Source organism: Haliaeetus albicilla, chromosome 14 (assembly GCF_947461875.1).
Source record: "Haliaeetus albicilla chromosome 14, bHalAlb1.1, whole genome shotgun sequence".
Lineage (NCBI taxonomy): Eukaryota > Metazoa > Chordata > Aves > Accipitriformes > Accipitridae > Haliaeetus > Haliaeetus albicilla.
The window spans coordinates 11,346,964-11,370,103 of record NC_091496.1 but is presented as its reverse complement, the minus strand read 5'-3'; the positions used below and the strand labels follow the sequence as shown (position 1 = coordinate 11,370,103).

The following is a 23,140-nucleotide window of genomic DNA, read 5'->3' as shown; positions in this document are numbered from 1 at the left end:
TACCTCTATGTTCTTTCTTTCCCTGTGGTAAAACAAAAGTGTGAAAATGACTGTGGTTATGAAAAAGAGGTGTCTTTTTTGACATTTATAATTTGAAACCTTCTCATTACCTGGCTGCTGCTTTTCAGAACAGCATGACAGTGTAAATAATTTAATAGTCATTTTGGAAAGAAAAAGAAAAAAAGAAAAAAAGAAAAAAAAATGCATATATCAGTGTCTAATGCCCTGATATATTTAAGGTAAAAAGATGGCTGAAGAGATTCCTATCCAAGCCTATTTATATTTGATAATGTGCCTATGCTATTACTTCATCTCAAGAATAAGCAGACCCTTGAACCTAGAGCTGGCAGTCCCTCCAAATAAGGCACAGCGCCATGGGGTGCACACCATGTACACTGGCAAGAGAAAAGCAGTGCCCAAGGTGGGAGGGAAGGAAGAGAAGAACTGGGCTCTTACTAAATCCTGTTGCCACCAGCACTGTGAGCATGCTTGAAAGCAAATTGGCTGAAACATCCCTTCAAAGATAACCCAGTAGATCACACATCCTCATACATCAGCTCCCATTTACCTTTGCCTGCTTCATTACTGAGTGGTCTGAGACCATCTCCTTCCCAGCTGGCCACTGCCAAAGAACCTACACGTTACTGCAGTTTTCGTGACCCTTCGGTTTTCACTACTGCCCACCCCAGCTGCCCAAATGTGGCAATGCTTTTGTTCCTATGGCATCTTCTCTGTTAGTTGGAAAGCCCCTGAGGCCTTGGGAGACTCCAGCGCACCCCACCCACGCTTGCTACGAGTCCAGTCTCTATGCTGTAGTATGAGGTCATCTCCCAAGACACTGCTGGGGCCAGCTGCAATACAAAAGGAAAGCAATGCAAACTTAAACCAAAAGGCAAAACAAAAAGGACATCAATTTTAAGCCTCAAGACTGCAACTGTCAGTTCAGAGCAACTGACCACATCAGCCCTTTTTATAAGAAAATATATGAAGCTATCAAGTCCTAAGTGATGCATGGCTCATGCATGACCCACGGTCTGAAGCAGCTTTATTCTGGCTCTAGCAGCCTGGAGCTGGGAGGGTGCGATGGCTTGAAGCAGTCACCATTGCCAGCCATCTCTGGCTGCTCCCTTCTCTCAGAGACGTCCAAGTAGAGGAAGAAATCTTGGGCCATGATGCAAGGGAAGGTGAGGGAAATTAATTTCATTGGGCACTTGAAGCATCTGGGATCAAAAGGCTTGGGATATTCTATTCAAATACAGACTGTGGTCTGGGTTGTGCGTAACTGACACATTCTCGTACACTCGGGGCCGTCACATTTTCCTCCCACCCCGCGATGCTGTAGCTGACTCCAGCATTTGCAAGCGTAAGTGCTTCCCCTCCCTCCCTCTTTGGGTGAACAGCTGTTTCAGGTCTTTTTTTATCACACAGCCTGGGAAATGCATGCACTGCCCGAGATCTCTTCAACAACTCTGCCATGAATGCAATTTCTCGTATAACCCCAATGGTGTTATTGTATTTTTGTGACCTTCTAATCTTCCCCTTTTCTAACTGCCTACACAGAACCCTTTTCACCCATAGGCTTGGAAAGGCACTCCTTAAACAAAACACCGCAAATCTGAAAATGTCCCAATGAGTTCCTCCCTTACGCAGATGCCAGCAGGACTTCAGACTCTCCGTCAGTAGGTCAGGCATGACCCAGTCTCCCTTCAGAACAGGGGAACAGGCTCGTGCCTTCCTAGACTGGATGGGCTCCTGACACAGATGAGGTAGCAGAACTGACATCAGATGGGGCTTGCCCTCCCTGCCCCGGGAAGGCCCTATTCATTCACCGTCCTCCAATAATGGAACCATTCAGGAAAAGGCACATTTTTTCACACAGCAGGATTTCCCCATAGATTGTAAAGCAGCATTGTAGAGCCTTACTCAGGAGAGCTGGGGTGGGGGCTTTGTTGTGAGAAAGCAGAGAAGAGAGTCCCAGCAGAAGGCAAGGGGACTGCTGGTATAGGTCTCTTCTTTAGAAGAACACGGGAAGAGGTGAAAGGCAGCGCAAAGTTGGATACAGAGGAGGAGCGTGGGCATGTTTAATGAGATCATGGGACTCCACAGGCTCAAGGACCATAACTTACAGGCACGCTTTGCACCTGGACAATGTAAGTGTATAAGGCTGGCATTAAGTTGACTTCCCCCATAAAGACTAAAGTATGACTCTGCTGCCTACATGACTGCATAATCATCATTATCATCATCTTTCAGTTAAGATCATCTACAGTTACATTTGTCTGCCCCCACTGAAGCCGAGGTTCTGTATTCACAAGAGAGTCTATGAGGTTCTGCACTTTCTGAATAGGGTATCAGAAGTAACACAGCGCTCAACACTGAGTCAAATTCCCTAGACTCTGCAATATAATAAAATACCATGACACCCCTTCTGCAACAAAGACACAATCTTGTTAGCAGGGAGTTGAATGAATATACAGATTTTAATCTGTTTCCTCACAGGTGGACACACATGCAAGTAAAGCCACTGATCTCCTCAATGACACCCATAGTTCAGGAATATAAAATGCCTCTGATGGATTTGCACAGTTGTGAAGATCTTGTGCATGGCTTCCTGTCCTTGTTTGCACTCCTTTTAAATTACACTATCAGAAGCAGCATGCTTTGTCAAATCCAGTGCAGATACTAAGAGGCTGAGGAATGGTCATGAGATGTGCAGCTCTGGAGTCCTCAGTATAGGAAAGACATGGACCTGTTGGAGCGTCCAGAGGAGGGCCACAAAAATGATCAGAGGGATGGAACACCTCTCCTGTGAGGAAAGGCTGAGAGAGTTGGGGTTGTTCAGCCTGGAGAAGAGAAGGCTCCAGGGAGACCTTATAGCAGCCTTCCAGTACCTAAAGGGGGCTTATAAGAAAGATGGGGACAAACTTTTTAGCAGGACCTGTTGCGATAGGACAAGGGGTAATGGTTTTAAACTAAAAGAGGGTAGATTCAGACTAGATATAAGGAAGACATTTTTTACAATGAAGGTGGTGAGACACTGGAACAGCTTGCCCAGAGAGGTGGTAGATGCCCCATCCCTGGAAACATTCGAAGTCAGGTTGGATGGGGCTTTGAGCGACCTGATCTAGTTGAAGATGTCCCTGCTCATGGCAGGGTGGAGTTGGACTAGATGACTTCTAAAGGTCCCTTCCAACAGAAACTATTCAATGATTCTGTGATTCCAAGTATGTTCCCAAAGGTCTGTTGCAGAATCAAGTGACCATGAACTTGACATTGTGAAATCACAGCATGGATGAACAATCGAGACATATTTCAGAAAATTCAGCTCCATTTTCAGCTTCATCTAGCAAAGACAACATGTGCATTGCCACTGATTTTCAGCTACAAAAACAAGTAAGTTTCTACCATGTTTAATGCAAAAATAGACTAGGACTATGAAATATTTTTTTCTGTATCAAAATGAGAATAACTATATAACAATCTTCACTCAATGCAGAATTGAGTCAGAGGACTGGTAATAGGAACTGCTCGGTATTGGGCGTCACTTGGTGTAATCTGGCCAAAACTTACAGCAGAGTTTGAAAGTTGCTACCATGTATTAGACAGTGAATGGAATATAAGTAAGGAATGTGCTGGTATTAACTGAATAACACCCCCCCCCCAAACTGTGAGACCTGATTTCCTATCAATTTAACTTCATTAGATTCTGTAGCATATGCCTTGTGAGAAGGAGGAATTTTTCACTGGAACATTTAGCCATTTAAGTACAAACAGCTGAGCCATTGGAGGTATCAAAGTTACAGGAGGTCAACCAGAGAGGGCAGCTAATACTACACATGAAAAATTAACTGCACAGTCCCAAGCAATTCTGCTGAGTATTGTTATGGTGTGCTTATATATATAAGGGTTGTGTAGTGTCTGCTTGATGTTCTATTTGCTTCATATTCTTCTGCTAAGTCATTAAACTATCTATCTTGAAGCTCTTTTACATTCAGAGTAAAACAGTTTCAAAAAGCTGTTGTAGAACTGTAACTGTGGGGCATACTCTGGACAGAACCACTCCTTTGGCACACCAGTCAAATTTGAGTATTTCTTATTGCGAGGAAATGTGTCTGTCTTACTAGAGAAACCAGTAGCAATCTTTATCAGGAATAAGCATTTTGGACAAGACAATAAAGAACTCAACAAGCTGTTCAGAAAGCACAAGTACATAATATAACTGTAAGATGAATTTGCTTATCCCAAATAGTCTTCATTTATGGCATATAAATGTTGTATTTTTTTCTTACTACTTTCTTCCCATTCACTCACAATATAAACTACCAAACCCATCCTCACACATCTCCGCAAGCAAATTAAGTATTTTGTTTTGAGATTCATACACAGAAGTAGGCTGGGTCCATTTCCTGGTGAACAGACGGTAAGAACTCATCAACAACTGCCTGATTAATGATGCACCAAAGAAACCAAGAAAAAAACCAATTATTCTTTTCATAAGTACATAATTTCTTTTACTATAAGCCAGTAAAACTAGCAAATCTAGAGGGAAAAATGATACAAACGGACATTACAAAATGAACATCTTTTCACCATTTCACAGTATTTTTCTGGTTTTGTTTGTTCCTGTAAATGTGATTGCCTGTGTTCCTATCTTACCTCATCTTGGGACTTGACCAGTGTTTCAAATGTTTTTTCTCCACTTTCTCCATCTATCATTTTTTTCCGAATCTATTGGCAAGGAAGAAAAAAAAAAAAAAAGAACTAGGTGTTGCATGTAACATGAGTAATCTTTTCAGTGATTCAAAATATTTCATAGAAACACAGAAAACAGTAGTGCATATGAAAGTCATAGCTCTTAAAAAAAAAAGTTAAGTTTAAAATTTTCAGATTTTTCTAATTAGGAGTTGCTTTCTCCAAATATGTACTGAATCAGTAGAATTATGAAGCAACAATTCTGGTATACTTTGTATAGGAAGACCATTCCATACAACCCCTTGGTGTTGGGCACTATAGAGAGTATGAATTCTGTGTAGATGAGAAGGACCTTTGTCTAGCACTTCTTGTGCTTCCCAGCACATCTGTGTGATTCTGGTAGTAGCAGTGATTCACAAAAATGTTTTTATACCAGCCCAAGAGTAATTCCTCTCTGAAGCAGGCATTTCAAAGAAACTTAAGGTAGAATTTAACAGATACCAAGAAATGCTGATCAGTGTCATTATGAAAGAACAATTTCAAACAAATTGAAAAAATATGTTAAAAAATGTAAAATGTTTAAAAAACCTTCATTTTATTTCACAAAACTAACAAACTATTTTAAAAATTCTGATTTCTGAATATATTACAAAATTAGTAACTGAAAAATATACAGAGGAATTGATTTGTTGTCAACATTCAACTTTACTTCTCAGTTCTCTCTCTCACCACAGCAATAAGCTTGCGTTAGTAAGACATAGGGAAATACTTTTAAAATATTTCAGGTAGAATTTTAATATCCTATTAAAAAATGTTCTGTTCTGAAAAATTTTACAAGCCCTCTCCCCAGAAATTGCCACTTAATGAAGAATTATTTAAATAGCAATCATTGTGTCTTTCAAAATGAGAGGAATATAATGCATTACCCTTGCCTACAAATAATACCGGATCTCAATTTGTTTCATCTTAACTTCATCTCTCTATAAAGTCATCATCTTGACAAATTTAAAATTGACATTTATAGTGAAATAGATTCCCATTCAAAATCTAGAACATTTACTGCTCTTCAGTTATGCTACAGTGACATAAAAGCAGCAACAGGTACGAAGAAACCAGGTAATCTCACCTCAACTTTAATATCATTTTCCAATTCGGCGTCTAGAAAATCCAGCGTAACAGGCTCCTGGGATTTAGGATTCTGAAGCAGAAGATATTGAATGATCAAATAATAAAGACAGAGTACCGTAATGTTACAAATTATTCTAATCCCTTCATTTCAAAGTAAGCTACTTAACTGGGCTTACTTACCTATCTGTTTTAATCTTTTGCAGCATGATGAATTACTAATGGCCCTTTCTCATTTATTTTATTTCATTGGATAGAGAGGTTAATTGACTAATTGAAAAACAAACTAACACTAATGGCAGTGTCCTTCCACAGTCTGTCATGTATGGGGCTCATGCCGGGAAGCTGCTTCCCCTACTGCTGGTATGTCACAGACTGCAAGGGTGGGAGAAGACGCATCAGAGGAAGCATCAGATATGAATCTCTCATTAAGTATCCTGCCTCCAGGAAGGGAGAGAGAAATCTGGGAGAGTTTTCCAGCTGACCAGTAAGATGGGGCAATGGTACTCTTCTACAGTTTGACCAAAAGCAGACTACAGACTTGCCGTTATGGGGTGGGAATGCACTGCGGTTCAAGATTCAAAGAAGCAGCAATTATAGCAAATGATTTGTTTGTTATAAAAAATAAAAATCACTTTTTTTGTCAGCATTACAGGACTTCCCTGAACACCTTGCAGTTTTGAATGCATTTCTCTTGACATCAGTACTGTTATCTCAATTTAAGAGACGGAAACCTGTAGCACAGAAATACCGCGACCCAGCAGCTTCAAGACCTAAGGAATGTATATGATGTTGACCCTCGACTATGGAGAACAGAGAAGTTTGGTGGTCTGTCCCATAGGAGTGTGGGAAGACCACTGTAGCTCTGCTAAATAGCTCAGACCACCCTCCAGCCTCTGCTCCTTTCTCAGTTGCAGCCTGCATTTACTTGGACAGAGCCATCTTCTGTATGAGTTGTTAGGACTCTGAGTCTTTTTTTTTCTTTTTTTTTTGAGTAATTTTGGCTAAGCCCCATTGACTTTATATTATGTGTGGTGTAAAAGTCCTCAATCCTCATCACTCAGTAGTTACTTAATGCACCCACCTAAAGAAGGATCTTTAGAAAAAAGAGTACAGGGATACTATTTAACCATTTAAATCTAACAGGTTAGAATAGAAGATTTTAAAAGTCCAGTTTTATTAATTTTTTAAACTGATAATAATTTGCTTTGTGTAATAGGACAGTTCATACATGAAAAGATCTCAAGGCCTAATTCTCTCAGTAAATGAGCACTGTTTTTCATACGATTAGCAACACAAAAATTGTCATTAGCTGATACTGCTATTTCAGGAGTAGCATAATTTCTGCTAATCACATTTTTAGGGGATTTCAGTGATTCAGCTATACTAACTTATTTACAGGGTAGACTAAAGTCCCTTCTTTCGAAATGATTATATTCCTTCTATCCTAACATTCCCTGGCAAAGTTACATGACAAATGTACATGTGACTATTCTATCAAAGAATGCAAGCATGTTTCATCACAATTTATACATATATGTCCAGTTCATACTGAAAGAAAGAAACATCCTGAACAGCTGGTAAAAGCTGCCTTCATGTAATAGTCTGGAGCATTAAGAGCTTAACAGTAGCCCTTATTTTCAAGACTGTAATAGAGTTAGAAGGCAAAAGATTATTCTTTCATATTCTTATACATGTTTCTGGGTATATGGAATCATTCTTGTTCTTAGCAAGTAAGACTTACTGTCTGCTAAGACAAAAGCCAATAAATTTATTCTCAGAAAGAGAATATGCACTGGAAAGATTGCAGAAGAAGATTCCTGGTATTTCTTTTAAATGTGATAACTTCAAAGAAATTTTTATGATCCTATTTATACAGGATAGATAAAACAAGCAACTTTAATATAATAGCATTAACATATGCTCTCTACTAATTCAAAACAATTTAATTATTGTTATGCAGTTACTTTCCCCCCCAACAAATCCACACCCTTGAAATAAATAGCAAAAGGCTAAAACGTAAAAATAAACAAAAAAATACATTTTCTTACATGCAATGGATAATGAATAACATGGTCAAACCCAAACAGCATGCATGAAGGCATTGGCATGGCAGAGGAGGCATTTGTGAAGTTCACATTCCATTCCAACACACAAAGGAACAGAGAAGAAAAGAAATGGTAAAAAAAAGAAAAAAAGCCATCACATCAAATCAAGGTCAATATTCATTTCAAATGATAACCTGGGCTAGCCACAGTTAAGGAGTCCCAAAGACAAAATAGTCAACTTTAACAGTCTTTCAAAATTCAAGTATACATTAACTGTTTGTTCTTGTTCTTTTTAAGACTTATGTTATATCACCACACATTCTTTATAAAGTACTAACTAATGACTTTTAATAGATGAAGAAACTAAGCATGTATAGATCCATTATGTGACGTGCCTGAGGCACAAAGAAATCAATTAGAAATTAGAATAGAAAATTCCTAGCCCCATACTTTAAATGGAAGACTATTTCCCCGCTAAGTCTTTTTCCCCCAAGAATGTGTTTTTACCAGTATTTGGGCTCCATTTTTTCTTCCAAGGTTGCCATTTAGTGGGGTTTATTCCAAGCCATGAAGAAACAAACTTACTGTTCAGTTTGCTCTTCTCTTTATCCAGTCATGCACGTGACATGACTAGAATAAGCGCACCACCACCACATTCACCAGCACAACTTAATAAAACAAAACAGAAGTAAATCACTAGCAATGAAGCATGCAAATAAAGGGAGTGCAATCCATTTTCAGCATGAAAAATAAAGGCAAAGATCTATTATTTCAATGACAAATCAAGAAGGAAACGAAGAAAGAAAGAACTGGTGCAGCAACATAAAAAAAAGTTCATTAAAATTTCATTGTCGTGTGTTTTGGGAGGTCAGTATTCTCACAAAATCTACAGAAGGCCTTCTTTCCTGAGTTGCAGGAGCCTAGTTTCTACTCATACCTGCAGTACTAATGAAGACACAGGCTGTTAGGCTTTTCAAATAAATGATGGTAAGAAGGCAGCAAAATCCTGGGCCCCAGAGACTCAAGAGCATCAGGAGTGGATGGGAGCCCAGAGCTCCTCCAGAGCTGCACGTCCCTGGGCAGCCAGCACAGCCAGGCAAACCCAGCACCAGCCAAATCATACCACAGCACGCTGAGGAGCCAGGGGTGCTCAGAAAATGGAGATTTTTTTTTTTAATGTTCCAGTGCTGCTTTCTCCAGTGCACAAACAAAAAATCTAGCCCAGAGGTGGTCTCCTACATGTGGTATAAATGCAGCCACTTGACACTCGGTGAAATCACTGACTTGAATTAGATCAGGATTTTACACCATGTTTTACTGGTGGTGTTATGCAAGCCACCAGTTTTGCATTATATATTCCCATATGTGTCAGAAATTAACACGGTATACTGTACCTAATTTTGTTATTTTGCTATTCCTTTAATGATTTTTAAGTTTTCATTATGTGTTTTCTGCTCAGGGATTGCATTACAGAAATGTTACTAATTTCCTTTTCCTTGTTCAGGTTAATGGCAGTTAATTCTCTGGAGCTGGGTCTGCTAAACCGAGAAACCTGATGCAAATAGCAGATAAAACATATGCCCTACTCTGACTTCCCCAGAAAAATACTGAACAGCTCATTCAAATTCTGTAAGGCTATACAGCATACACTGTACAATAAAACTCGGCAACAAAGTCATAAGAATCGTCTTCTCTTGACTTTGGATTTATGCAAGCAAAGCCAGCACAAGTAGTCTCTTTTTTTTTCCAGTCTTCAAATTCATTTCAAAATCTGAAGAATAATTTTTACAGCACGGCTTTAATTAGCACCTATTAGTAAAGCACCATAATTTAATGGAATGCCCTTCACTACAGCCAATAACATGTTTTCTATTATTTAAACAAGGAAGGATGCAAGCTTCATGCTTTGGAAGCTGTTTGTCAAAGTAAACAGTTCTCTAGTTAGATTTTTCCTAGTAAGCAGGGCAGAAGCTTTCTAATTGTATTTCCAGGTCTATGCATTCTAATGCACTAATCACCTCCATCCAAAGTTACCTGTACATTGGGTCTCCTTTTTCTCAATTTAACTTTTGGTATGCCCACACCAATTTGCTGAAGTAACAAAAAAGCAGTAATTTACATTTTTACACTATTAGCAAACAGCCTACTTATAAAATGGAAGTCTTCCCTCAACATCTATATTCTCCAGTGCACGTTTACTGGAAGCAGAGACTAGCACTCAATCCAATCAAGAGTTCTGAGCTTTCTGTCAGAATTAAACACAGGTTTTGTCTAGGGAAACAGAAACCAGACATATATTAAACGATGTGAATTAAGTTAACAGAGAGCTCTCCCTCCCACATACTCTGCCAGAATTAAAATACAGAATGAGAAGAGTTTCACTTTTTGTTTACTGTTGTATCTGCTCTTAAACTCACCTCCTCTTATATTTCTTTCAAAACCATAAACCGTAAGACAAAATACTGGACCTTACTAAAGGCATCTGGAGTTCTAGAACTGCCATTAAATGGATTTTGATCAGAACCATAATGAAAATGAAGAAAAGGATGCTAATCCTTAGAAAAGATTCAGAAATTGAATTATTTACTGTTTTCAGAACTTATCTAATTTAGACTAATCCTGTTAACACATGCTTAATGCATTTATTTCAGTGACTATGTTTATTTGGTGGACTATCCACCTGTTTTCTCCCAGGAATGGGAATAATACACATACATACGCACAGACACACAAAGAAAATTGGCAGTAAACCATAAAATTAAGTACTTCCTTAAAAATGTAATATAACAAACTACACAAACTTGAAAAATGGTATTTTAAGCAGTTTAAAACTATATCAAACTGACAGTTAAAAAAAGTTTCCCGTGTTATGCTTTGACATAGTTTTCATGTGCAAATAAGAACATGATGGGAAAGTTCTTAATGATTTTAATATGATTCTGAACCTGCCTTTTGTTAACTTTTCTCAGTTCTGCAAATGACTTTACAAGTTCTAAATTTCTAGGGGTTTCTTTTTGTGAGATGATACTGCAAGACAATTTCTCAAGATATTAATTGTGTTGAACCAGTTGTGATTTGAGGTAACAGATTTTCAGAAGGAAAGCAGAAGACATTCAAAAGAAGGGACCATTGGAAGTTTAATACACCCTCACCTCTTCGAAGGTAAAGACGTAGTTATGTTTTAGTTTACATCTATTGAAAAATTGCTGGCAAAGAGGGTTAAGATGTTGTTTGTTAATAAGTTAACGGCTACCAGGAGGTTCAACTAAAATTAATATGACATGTTAAGGAAAGTCCATGAGTTCTAAATACATCTGTCTTTGTAGTGTACCTTAGTTTTAAAACGTAGTTCTTGTATCAGTCTGAATAGCATGCACCACCCCAAACAAACTGGGAGTGAAAATGTCTAGTCTGTAACTGTTAATAACGACAATAACAATAATAATAAAGCATATGCTTAATATTGCATTTAGACATTATTCAACAAGACAAAACATATAAAATATCCTTTTTTAAACATACTCTAAATCAAACATTCGAGCAGTATGTGAAATCACCTCTGGACTTTCAGATCCTTTTAAGTAGAAGACTACACAGAGGAACCATCACAATTAGTATCCTAATAACCCATCTCAGTCTGACTAGGTTTAGTTGGGGGGAACTGTTTCTCACTCTCTAACAAAGGTTCTTTATTCTCCAGTGTTACGAGTTTACACTGCAGCATAATAGCACATATGAGATGAACAGAACCCATATCCCTCAGTTCCTCGCAAGATTGTCCCTAAAACGAGAATACTATATTTCTTCTGTCAACAAAAAGATAGTTTCATTTGCATATAAGGAGAAGACAAATAGACCACTCGCCATCATCTGAATTTCTAATAATCTCTAATGAAGAACAGATTCAGTCAGTAATGATGCATATGTTTGTCTCAGAATAATTCACCAAGCAAAATCATCAAATCCAAACTTTCATTTTTTAATGCATGAAAACCTAATGCATATATCCAGAAACTGAAGTCCTTCTAAATTATGCAGATTATATAAAAACCTTCTTTTCCTTTTTTTTTCCTTTTATTTTTAAAAGTGTCCTTTCAAAATAAATCAAAAGGAATATTTCATCAATAGTTAAGATCAAGTTATTCTTTCTCTTCAGAAGCATTTTTTTACTTTTTTCTTTTGTTACACACTTGTTAAAGAGATTTCAAACATATTCATTACTTCACCAGGAAATTCATCCAAATATTCACACTGCTGACTTCCCCCAGTTTAAGAATTAAATGAATCACTAAAATATGTAGATGAAGTCTTCATTTCTTTTTCTGCCTTTGATAGTTAAAGATGGTGAAGTAGTGAAAAGGGGGTCTGCTATCCCTCTTGTAGCTATGATAGGACTTTCTGGTGAAGAAACAAGAGAGGACAGTTGCACAGTCAAGAGGTCAAGGATTTGCTGCTATTCTGCCACAGGAAAATGGCTGGGAGGAATAAAGTGATGGATATGCATTCAATTTACAAAACCCCAGTATTTCCATGCCTAAAGGCAGCAAATACAGGCTTCCATTACTTAAGAAGTTTCTCTAAAGTGTACTAAGTGCTAAAAAATAACTTAGGAATAGGGTGCCACTAAAGTTTAAAAGAGTTACTAGCCTTATTTGTCTGTGTATTGACAGCTTGCATTTATCTTGGTCATATATTGCTCAAACCATCTTAATGAGAAATTTTGACAACTAAACTACATGTGTATATTGCTTCATTTTCAATACTTACTGATTCATTATTATTTCTAACTTTTTATCTGTAAATAATCCATATATTTCTCTCAATCTGGAGTAATTTTTTAAAAAAATTATTTTTAGTTAACTAAAATTTAACTATGTTTTTTATATAATGCTGCATTTGTGCACTATGAACTCAAGAGACAAAATTTGCTGAAAGTATGTTTCTAATGGAATTAAAATACAAGCATTTTCAAATATTCCACTAAACAGAAGGCTGTTTGATATAGAGAAACCCTTTACTAAAACAAAGATTAAAGTTCTGGTTTCAGAAAAAAAATCATCCATTCATGTTGAAATATCTCATCAAAGCCAGGGAGGCAAGTTATTTAAGAAGATACATGCAATGTAGCAGTCCTCACAGGGTCAGGACTACAGTTAATGGATATCAAGCCAGACTGAAATCTTGGGTTTAAATTTTCCTGAAATTTGAGGAAAGTTGCATCCTAATCATGTTTAGATGAAGATTTCATCTTTAAAGATGAAAGACCTTTCTCGAGTTGAACTACTAAAAAATCTAGCATTCTGGGAAGGAGTGCTCAGCTAGATCTATCCCAACTCTGCAGCTCAGGTTTCAGCTCTGGTAAACAGAAAATAAGCAAATAAACAAATAAGAAAATACAAGTAAAATACATTGTGTTTGCCCCTGCATGTGCACTAGTAAACTCCTCAGTTTGCTTTGAGAGCATCTTATAACACACTACAAGTTCTTCACAATGATACTAAAGCTACCACTAGTTGTTTTTATATTAATATGTATATTAAAACACTTATTTCACGTATATTAAAGTGCATGTAAAATATACATCTTTTGTATTATATTGATAACCAAATTCAATACAAGCCAATGCTGGCCTTTGTGCTGACTAAAGTGGATTTGGAGAAAGCCATACATGCACCACAGATGTTCCTGACACCCCCACAAATGAGAATTCTTTACTATTGCTCCCTGGCACTTTCAGCAGATTTTAGTTTCTGTTATTTCTGACAATGTCCCCTTATTACAGAGAAATGAATTAGGTTTTTCATACCTTTGGTTGGAGATTTGGATGAAGTAGCACATACCCATTAGGATCAATTGCAAAATAGTATCCATTTGGACAAAGCTGAAAAAAAGAAATGAAGTTTAGCATTATAAGGTTTTAAGTAATAAAGATTAATTAATTATTTTCAAGCAATAGTCACATTGAGGAAAATACATTGTCTCAGGCATCACAAAATATGTGAGATATTAACATAGAGAAGATAATTTCTGAATATTTACTCTTAGAATCATAAACTTGGAGAATAATTTAGGCTGATGGGACCTCTGGAGGTCACCTGGTACAATCCTTCACTGAAAGCTGAGCTAATTTCAAAAGAAGATCCAACTTCAAAGTTGGACTAGGTTTCAAAGGGTCTTTGAGATTCCACAACCTCTCTGGGCAACCTGCTCCAGTGTTTAACCACCCTCACAATGATTTTTTTTCCTTATTTCCAGCTGGAATTTCCATTGCCACAAGTACATCGATTGCCTCTTGCCTTTTGCTATAAAACTTCGAGAAATGTCAAGGTCCATCTTCTCCATGAGTCCCCTTAGGTAACCCCATTAGGTTCCTCCTTCAGGCTGAACAAACCCATCTCTCTCAGCTTCTCCTCGTATACCATGTACTCCAGTCCCTTGGCCAATTTAGTGGCTCTGCACTGGACTCTGCCCAGCACCTCAGTGTCTCTCTCACACTGAGGAGATCAAACCTGGACACAGTACTCCTGATGCAGGTGTTCACTGCACAGCTGGACGCTTTTACTGCAAGGGCACAGCACTAACTTATGTTCAGCTTGTCCTTCACCATGACCCCAGGCCCCTTCCTGCCCCAGGCTGAACTGTGGCATGGGATTATTCCATTCTAGATGCAGGACTTCGCATTTGCCTTCAGTCAAAGTTCTGATGTTCCTTTGCTTTCTCATCTGTTGTTTTCCACAGTACTAGTTATTTTCTTAGAAATTCCCCAGCTAGACGTCTTAATATATAAATCAATCATACTGAGTAGGGGACAGACAGACATGTATATTAGAGAACTTTTCTATAAAGAACCATCCTGTATAAAAGCTAAGTATTCCTATTAGCTGAAATGATTGTGTACTCTACACTGTGATAAGAACCAAACACTCAATTAAAGAGCAGTGCCTTAAGCTACAGGAAAATAATTACTTGGAAAATATCCCCCAGTGTAGAAGTTGGCTTTTACAGATGCATCCTGATGGACTATTCACACAGAAACACATATATGGCCGGAGACAAAACCATCAGAAAATCTACAACAATGGAAAAGAATAGATGAAAAAAAGCCTGCTGGTATTTTGACTCGTATCCATTCATTGCTGTATGACTTATGAAAGGCTGTGCACAGAAATCATACATAAATCATACATAAAGAGAAACCACCAACGCAAGCAACTTACCGTAAATCGGGGTGTCAGTTTTTTTATGTCCTCCAAAGAGACATCAACCCCCATTACTCCAAGAATCAGCTGATTCTGGTAAGATTCCAAAACGTTAGAATATGTTTGACATATTTACAATGCAGAATAACTGCAACAGTCAGTGAATTTTGATTTTGCCTTTGTCTCTTGTTTGACAGATATTACTTGAAAAGTTGCCTATTTACTTATCTGTCTATTCTAAATATTTTAAATAATACCCAAGTGATTCAAAATAACATTCAATATATTCAGAATTTAGTATAGAACATGAAAATTGTTTATGAAGATGAATATGGATGCTTTCCTGGATGAATAAACAATAAATGTAAGAACAAAACAGGTGAAAGCAAAAGCAATGCTTTAATATTGCCAATGATGTAGATACTAAATTACTAGGACCAATATAGAGCTACTACTTCTTGCTTAGGTGGGGCAATTGATGAGTGAGACCCCAAAATAATTAACCTCTTTTGGCTATGGTATAATGATGAATGAAAAAAAAAACCCAACAAAACCAAAAAACCTAGTGACTATAACAATCATCACCATTTGAAATCAAGGACTCAGGCACTACATTTACTTCACTTGCAATTTATTTTCCTACTACAGAAAAGGAGGGCAGTTATTTACATAGGATCACCTGAGTCCTTTCTCCATATTAAATAAATTTGGAATATGTATTGGAAGATGCATCTTGCAGTCTGTAGCCTAAAATTCATGTAGAGACATAAGTTGAGCAGATTCAAGTTCTCCTCTTGTTCCTCTGTACTAGACCATGGCTGTTTTATTTCTCAGAAAGACATCCTTTGATAATCAGCAGTCTCTCACTTTGCAACCAGACTCAGTGAATTCCATTATCTCGTAGATAAGATTATGAAACCTTTGTTTGTTTTGTTTTGTTTTTAAAGGGAAACTAAGACAACTCTTCTGAAAGTAAATAAAAGAAATTGTAGTGATCAAATTTGTATTTATTAATTCTGAGTCTATGTAATATCTGAGAAATTGAATCAAAGAATATCTTGTTTAAACTTCAGTATATTTTGACATGATTGAACATGAATATCACACCAAATGTACAGTATTTTACCACATACTGTAAGTATATTCTAGGTTTGATTTTAAAAAAGCAGCATTCTGATTTTGTGAAGAGGACATAAATTGATTCCATATCAAACAGTAATAGGGATGGGCAACTGTATTTATTTAATACTTTGATTTTAATCTAAGTACACAGTGCTATTTTCTATTATCACTACAACAAATTAATTTAAATACTCTACATCATTGCCCTTTACCCTGAAATGTCATAGCTTCACAGATTTGTTATAAATTTATCTGGGCATTCCTTTCTTGGCAAGGCCTAAATAATATCATCATCTATTTCCCATCTATTGAGCACTTAATGCATTCCCACTGCCACCAGGTCACAGAGATAGATCAAGGAATGTCATACCCTGAAACTCAGAACTACAAAAAGGGTGATCTGCATTTCCTTGTTCCCAGGAGGTTATCAGGTAACTAGCGATGACCTCTTTGTTTCTGATATACAAGACAATTAAACTGTAGAAAGCTTTATGGAAATACACATTTTTCAAGGCATTTAGCATTAAATGTAATTCAAATAACTGATTTTTTTTTTTTCTTTAAGTAACAGCTTACTATTTTCCCATTTTGTTCCTTTGTTAGATTGAAGACAGGTAGAGTTCCTGTAATCACAAGGCCCAGCTCCTAGGAAATAACCACATACAGAGGGGAGAAAAACACTTTTTAGTTAAATAACAAATATTGAACTATAATACATTAGAATAAACCAGGGATTACTGTAGCCAACCACTAGATTAAAGTATTGACTTTAAGTTTGCAAAAAAAGAAAAAAATAATAATACTTCATTGATTCTATGCATAGAAAGTTAAAATTACTTTTTTTGTGTGTCCTTGTGTCAGTGAGAATAATAAATCACTTTTTAAAAATAGATGGTGTGCAACAACTTAGGATATAATAGTTTAAAAACCCCTAAATGTTATGAAACCATGTTTACAGCTACAGTACCCACTATATTAAAAACTTCAGATAGTAGGGGGAAAAAAAAGCCAAAACAAAAAAAAAGAAAAAAAAGGAGAAAGCTAACACAAACTTAAAGATAGTAAATAAGTAGCAACAACCACAAAGAAGCAAAATCAACAGAAAAATCCAACAGGTAATACTACTACTGCTTTTCGTATCATCACTACTTTTCAATGGCTTGCAGTAGTGTCCATCATCAGTTCTGTAAAATCACATAGTCTCTTCTGGTACTGAGGCAAGGAATTTGCACTTATTTGGGAAGATGTAAGAAATTTGTTTTTCCTTTATTAACAATCACAACTCATACTTACAGTAGGATCCAGAATACCATATGTTTAGATAGCCAGAAAAGTTTTGTTTTCCATTCTGGATTGTGCACAGGTAGACTTCTACCTTTTTTATGCTAATGTTTGGGTTTTATTTCCAAAATGTTTTTCCCCTCACTGATGTGTACTCCTTCCATGCATTTTACTGAGGAACCATATCACTTCTCTCCCTTTTTTTCATTATTAAAAAAAAATAAGCTGTAATACTTTATTAATACACTCTGATGAAATCTGTTCTCCATTTGCTCAGTCTAGTAGCACCTTTTTGAATTTTACACCATCCTTCATGAACTTAAGTTTGTGTATCAAATGAAAGGTGATGGGATCACAGTTAGTAACGTTACAAGCAAGGTGAGGAGGAGAAGTGGATGCTTTAGGAGAATAAGAGAAGCAAGAAATGGAGATGAATCAGAAGAAAAGAGAGGAGGATATTTTTTAGAAGGGGCATTGAAGATATACATAACGAAACAAGAGGGGTATGTATGGGGAATAACACTCTCTCCCCCCACTAAAATATAAAAATAGAGAGGACATTAATTGTGGATAAATTATGACTAACTCATAAACCTAAAAGTATCTGAAAATTCTGGGATTATCTTGCAGAAAGTGAGGCCAGAGCAACACTGTAACAGAACCCAAAGGAACAGGGCAAGAAGAGCGGTGTGAATTGCCACAAATACATCAAATTATTGAAGACAGTCTTGAAAGACAGCCTCAAATGAAAGTACCTCTTTAGGATTTCATAACCTGCACTTAAGCTCAGTTCAAATGTGGCCTCATGTAATACACTTTGCATTATTTTAGCCTTAGCCCCCAAAAGGCTGCTGGACAGTATAAGAAAAAGGATAGGAAAAAGTCCAGTGAGGCACAAGCAGGAGAAGGGTAAGCCCTACAGGAGGGAATTGCTTTAGGCAATTTAAGATAAAGAACCAGTGTGACAAGTTGGCAAAACCAAAAATCAGGAAAAGGCTCGAGAGTGGATTAGATACACCTGTGCCTTTATGCTCTCATCTGTGATGAGAAAGTCCACAAATTTCAGCCTTTACCTCAACAGTTTTGCTTGGGTTGTCCTCCTTTTCATAAATAAGTATATGTATGCACACACAAACATATACATAATTATATATACACAAACACATATTAACACATGAATGGAGAAAAGCTTGAAGGAAAGACTGAATGAACCCACTGAAAATATAAAGTAACGCAACAGAAGTCTGCAGGTATCACTTGTTTTACTTCATTAAATGAATCTCTTTCTATCCCCAGTTACAAATTTAGCTTTGGCTTTACAACAGGATATGTACAGAACATATGAACTTTCGTCATAACATCCTTTATGTTTCCAGTAAGTACCTCAATAGTAACCAAGAAAACATGGTTAATGAACTTCTGGCCATTGAAATTCCAAAGGAAAACTAGTTCCTCTGTGTCACGCTCAGTTCTATGATGTGTTGATAAAAATTTTACAGTAATGCTGACTGACGGGAAGAAGTGGATTTTGACATGACATTAGATGACCATGTGAACTTGGATAAATACATGATTCCACATGACCATTTTAGAGTAATTTTTGCCTAGTTAGAGTTACTCAGAAGAAGGTTATCTAGAGCAGCAGATTGGATTCCTGCTAATAATACTTTGCATTTCGTAGTTTCCTGAATATGTTTGTTTTACAAGACCAAAGTGATAAATTCAGCAGTAAGGAAAGCATTTCATATATCTTTTTGTTTATTTCCCCATTATATACACTGTCCAACTAAAGAAATCATTACCTTAGCAAGCAAGCAATTACAACCACCATGATAGTTTAAAGATCCAAGTTCAAAATCTGTACAAATACCCAGTAACATTGACTGGTTTCATTTTGCCTGCAATACTTTTGGGGTGAAAAAAAAAAAAAAAAAGAAAAAAAGAAAAAAAAGAAAAAAGTAAGACCTCCTCACCAGTAACATAACAGATGACCTCTACTGCAGCACAGGTACAATACTGGAAAACTATTTGCTTCTTTCTTCTTTTGTTAATTTGAGGACAACAATGACCTACACTTAAAGATCTGTGTGTAGGATAAATTGCTTTTCTCTGATAAAGTTCAGGACACTTAGGAGGATACTAGGTGCAAGTAATGTCCAGCACGTTGGAAATAGCTGTTCAGGAAACTGCTCTGTTGAAGTGTATAGATGCTGGAAATGCAAGAATATTATGTTTGGAACTGTAGGAAATTGTGTCCTCAGGACTGTGGAAAATGGACCCCATAGTTACTGATTTGCTAAAATTCTTACTTTATTAGTGATAAATACAGATCATACCAGAGCATCCAGATAGACATTTGTCCATTGGACTTGTTTGGCTTTTTCTCCAGCTAAAACCATTGGTCTTCCCAAAACATCCAGATATTCCTGCCAAAAAGTGTAACAAACTCATCAGAAGGCAGTTATTAGATCAAAGTCCAGAAACAGCATAAAAAATAAACAATAATGAAATAAAAACAATTAAAATATCAGGAAAAAAAAGTAGTCAGAATTCACCACTAATATAAGAGTAGTATTTAGTTACTTCTTTAAAATTCTACTACCCAACAACTCAGACTTCAGCTTGCAGTATCTACTGCCAAGGCAATTTCTGTATTTCAGTCTCAGTCACATGGACCTTACACATCCATAACCACTGCTCTCTTTCCCCAAAGTGAGAATTACAACTATTTTTGTTCCAAAATTAATTGCTAATGACATAATGAAATTACAAGCAGATCACAGAACCTTCAACCCAGAAGAGAGAGTGGGCGATGGAGGGTGAATGGTGGTACAGCTGGGTATGTTAAGCTCCTACAGCAACAACTTGCATAACTTCTATTGAAACAAAAAATTCAGAGTTGTAAAATCTCATAGTCCCTTCCTGCCTTCAGTTCGGGAGTACAGCTAAAGCTGGTGATCTTATGAGATGTCAGACTTCTGGTCTCGTTTGGGAGTGGATGCCATCAAACTTGCTTCAGTCTTCAACCTTTTCTATTTGTCTGATCATATTAGGGATATTTCTTGCCAGACACTATCTGGAAGAGTTTAACAGAATCAAAGGACTGTTATTCAAGCCAAAAAAAGGACTCTTATTTTCTGCCAAAAAATGTCATGCCTGGCCTTGGAAGGACAAAGAACTGCTATGATATTTCTCTGCTTTTCTGGACATGTGAATACATGGGCTTTCAGACAACTGAAAATAATATCTGTTCATCTACACTGTCAGTTTGGATCACATCATATAATTCCAGGGTCCTGTGCCCTTAATTACCTACACTCATGTCTGCTAAAATTGTCCTGCGTTATTTTTGAAGGAAAAAAGCCGTGTCTCTCCCAGACTGGCTGGATGAATCCAGGAACCTCTCCTATAAGCAGGATCGTACCAGGTCACTGTTTCTGCCCAGCTGAGTTGCGATACTCTAGCAGGGCTACACCTTCACACAGACCCACAGTAATACAAACCCTTAGGATCATGCTGTAAGATGGCAGGAGGCAGACTACGAATGTCCAGGCATTTTATAAAAAATTACCGGGTTTGTAGAACTTTATAAAAAAATCGTTTCCGTAACTCAGGATCAAAGAGGGACCTTGTAAGGCCAGGAGGAAAACTGAGCCCCAAACCTAGTCCTTGTGCAGAGGTCTGCAGAATGCAGATCACTTCAAATGCTATGTTGTGTACACATGGCCAACCTGCTTTAGGGGATGCTAGCGCGCCTGGTGTGCATGCGAGCTGCTGTGGGCCAGCTGGCCAGGGAAACAGGGATCCCACTGTGAACTGCCTCACTGAAACTATTAAAAATGAATAAATAAATTAGAATACTTTAACAGAATAATGCCTCATATGTAGAAGAAAGCTTTAATTTTTCCTCTGTTTTTAATGTAGCATAACTTAAAATTTCATTGATTCAAACAGACATGAAATGCAACATATCTAAGAACAGAAATTACTCCAGTTCTTTGTGTTACAACTGTATCTGCATTTGGCCAACACACTTACCTGGGTGTTAATTCTTATGGCTCCAATGGACGGAATTTCATAGTAATAACCTAAAATTTGGAACAGAATTAATACCACCTTACTGTAATATATTGCTAGTCTCTTCATCTTGAGGAATTTCACTTAGCTTGCAATTTCCAATTTAATTTTTATAGAAAATACCACGTATGAATGGAATACTTTTTTGGTAGATGCCATTACAATGCGTGGCCACCTATGATTGGTCACCATGCCATACAGGCCAAGCTAGTTACTTACTCTTGAACAGTGAGAGCATATAATGTGTTTCTTTTGTCTGTTTTTAAAGCTGAGATAATGTACTGAATTTGTACTCCTGGATTCCCAGTTACTCTGATGTGCAAGTATATTTAATGGTTATTTTAATACACTGTGACAGCAATGTAATTATATGCTGAATGCATACAGGAATGCAAGTATAGCTACAGCCTGCCACAATAGTGAAGTTCATAGCAGAACAATATATAAGGCACTCTGTGGAAAGGATGAAGAAAACAAACTGGTATTTCTTCTAACTAGACATCAGAAATGTCTTTATTCATAATCACTGATTTTATCACCTATTTGTTTGAATTAAAAATCTTGCCCATAGGCAAGACTAATAAGACTGAAAAGACAGGCACTGAGATCCAAGTTACGACCATGCAAGTTGTCAGTCAGATTGGAAGGAAGGGGTTGAGGACTGGAGACGTAAAAGTACTGACGTTAGTCATTTACTTTGCCATAAGCAATGCATGACAGGATAATAAATTAAAACTTCTAATTAAGGAAAAATTAAATAAAAAATTGCTTCTTTGGATATGCAAAAAAATAATCACATCCGTTTTGGACAGAAGATAATGATAATTTTGCCTTGATAATCAAATGACATAGGTAGTTATGCTTTAAGCCAGCTGGTCCTCATTTGTTTTGAAACATGGGGTTCACATGCACACAGTATTTTGAGATACAAAGACGTTAGTTAAAAAATCCCTGTTCAAAAAAACAAACATTGATTTTCTGTAATTATCTAACAATACAATCTGGTCTTCATGAAGTTGTAGTGTCTTCTGCATAACTTGCCAGCATACTGAGGGATTCATGAGGTTATGATATGTATGCTATTCATACAGGCTATGGTTTCTTCTATATCATTTTTTTCTGTATCTGTATCTTTCTCTTATCTTTGCTTTATGTTATTCTTATGCCTGAGAATCGTATCTTATCCTCCTTCCCTAGCAGGCTTAATTTTCAAGACCCTTTGAAATCTGTCCCACCTCTTACCTCTTGCTTCTCACTGATTTGTAAAATAAATTTATCTATTTTCTATTGATCTGTATTTATCTCTTATCTCTTGTTCCATAATTATACTGTAAGATATTTGAGACACCTCTTTCTTATACTCATTTTAAATGTTTCTGACCACATTTTTAATGTAGAAATTTTAGGAGAAAGCATTTTACTTCCTTACTTTCAACTTTTCAACTTTTTTTTTTTCTACATAAAGAAATCAGGATAAAAATAAAAAATGTAAGATGCTCTTAGAAGCTAAGAAATCACAGCAAGAATAATGTAGATATTTTCATCAAAAAAGGGAAAAATAATGCAATTCATCTGGTCCCTTGTAAGTTTTGGGGA

General features: G+C 36.8%; 1 protein-coding gene across 13 annotated transcripts in view; it reads right to left on the bottom strand.

Moving 5' to 3' along the window:
- The window catches only part of CACNA2D1 (calcium voltage-gated channel auxiliary subunit alpha2delta 1), a 426,426-nt gene that overhangs the window by 41,661 nt on the left and 361,625 nt on the right, over positions 1-23,140 (bottom strand). For 7 of the 13 annotated variants that reach the window (XM_069801697.1, XM_069801700.1, XM_069801701.1 and 4 more), the window contains exons 14-21: positions 21,506-21,555; positions 19,804-19,893; positions 16,763-16,831; positions 15,083-15,157; positions 13,672-13,746; positions 9,900-9,956; positions 5,819-5,890; positions 4,657-4,728 (exon numbers count right to left, since the gene is read on the bottom strand). In XM_069801697.1, the coding sequence (XP_069657798.1) occupies positions 4,657-4,728; positions 5,819-5,890; positions 9,900-9,956; positions 13,672-13,746; positions 15,083-15,157; positions 16,763-16,831; positions 19,804-19,893; positions 21,506-21,555 (560 nt within the window). The remainder of the gene's footprint in view (positions 1-4,656; positions 4,729-5,818; positions 5,891-9,899; positions 9,957-13,671; positions 13,747-15,082; positions 15,158-16,762; positions 16,832-19,803; positions 19,894-21,505; positions 21,556-23,140) is intronic. The other 6 variants (XM_069801705.1, XM_069801706.1, XM_069801707.1 and 3 more) reach the window with 2 other exon arrangements.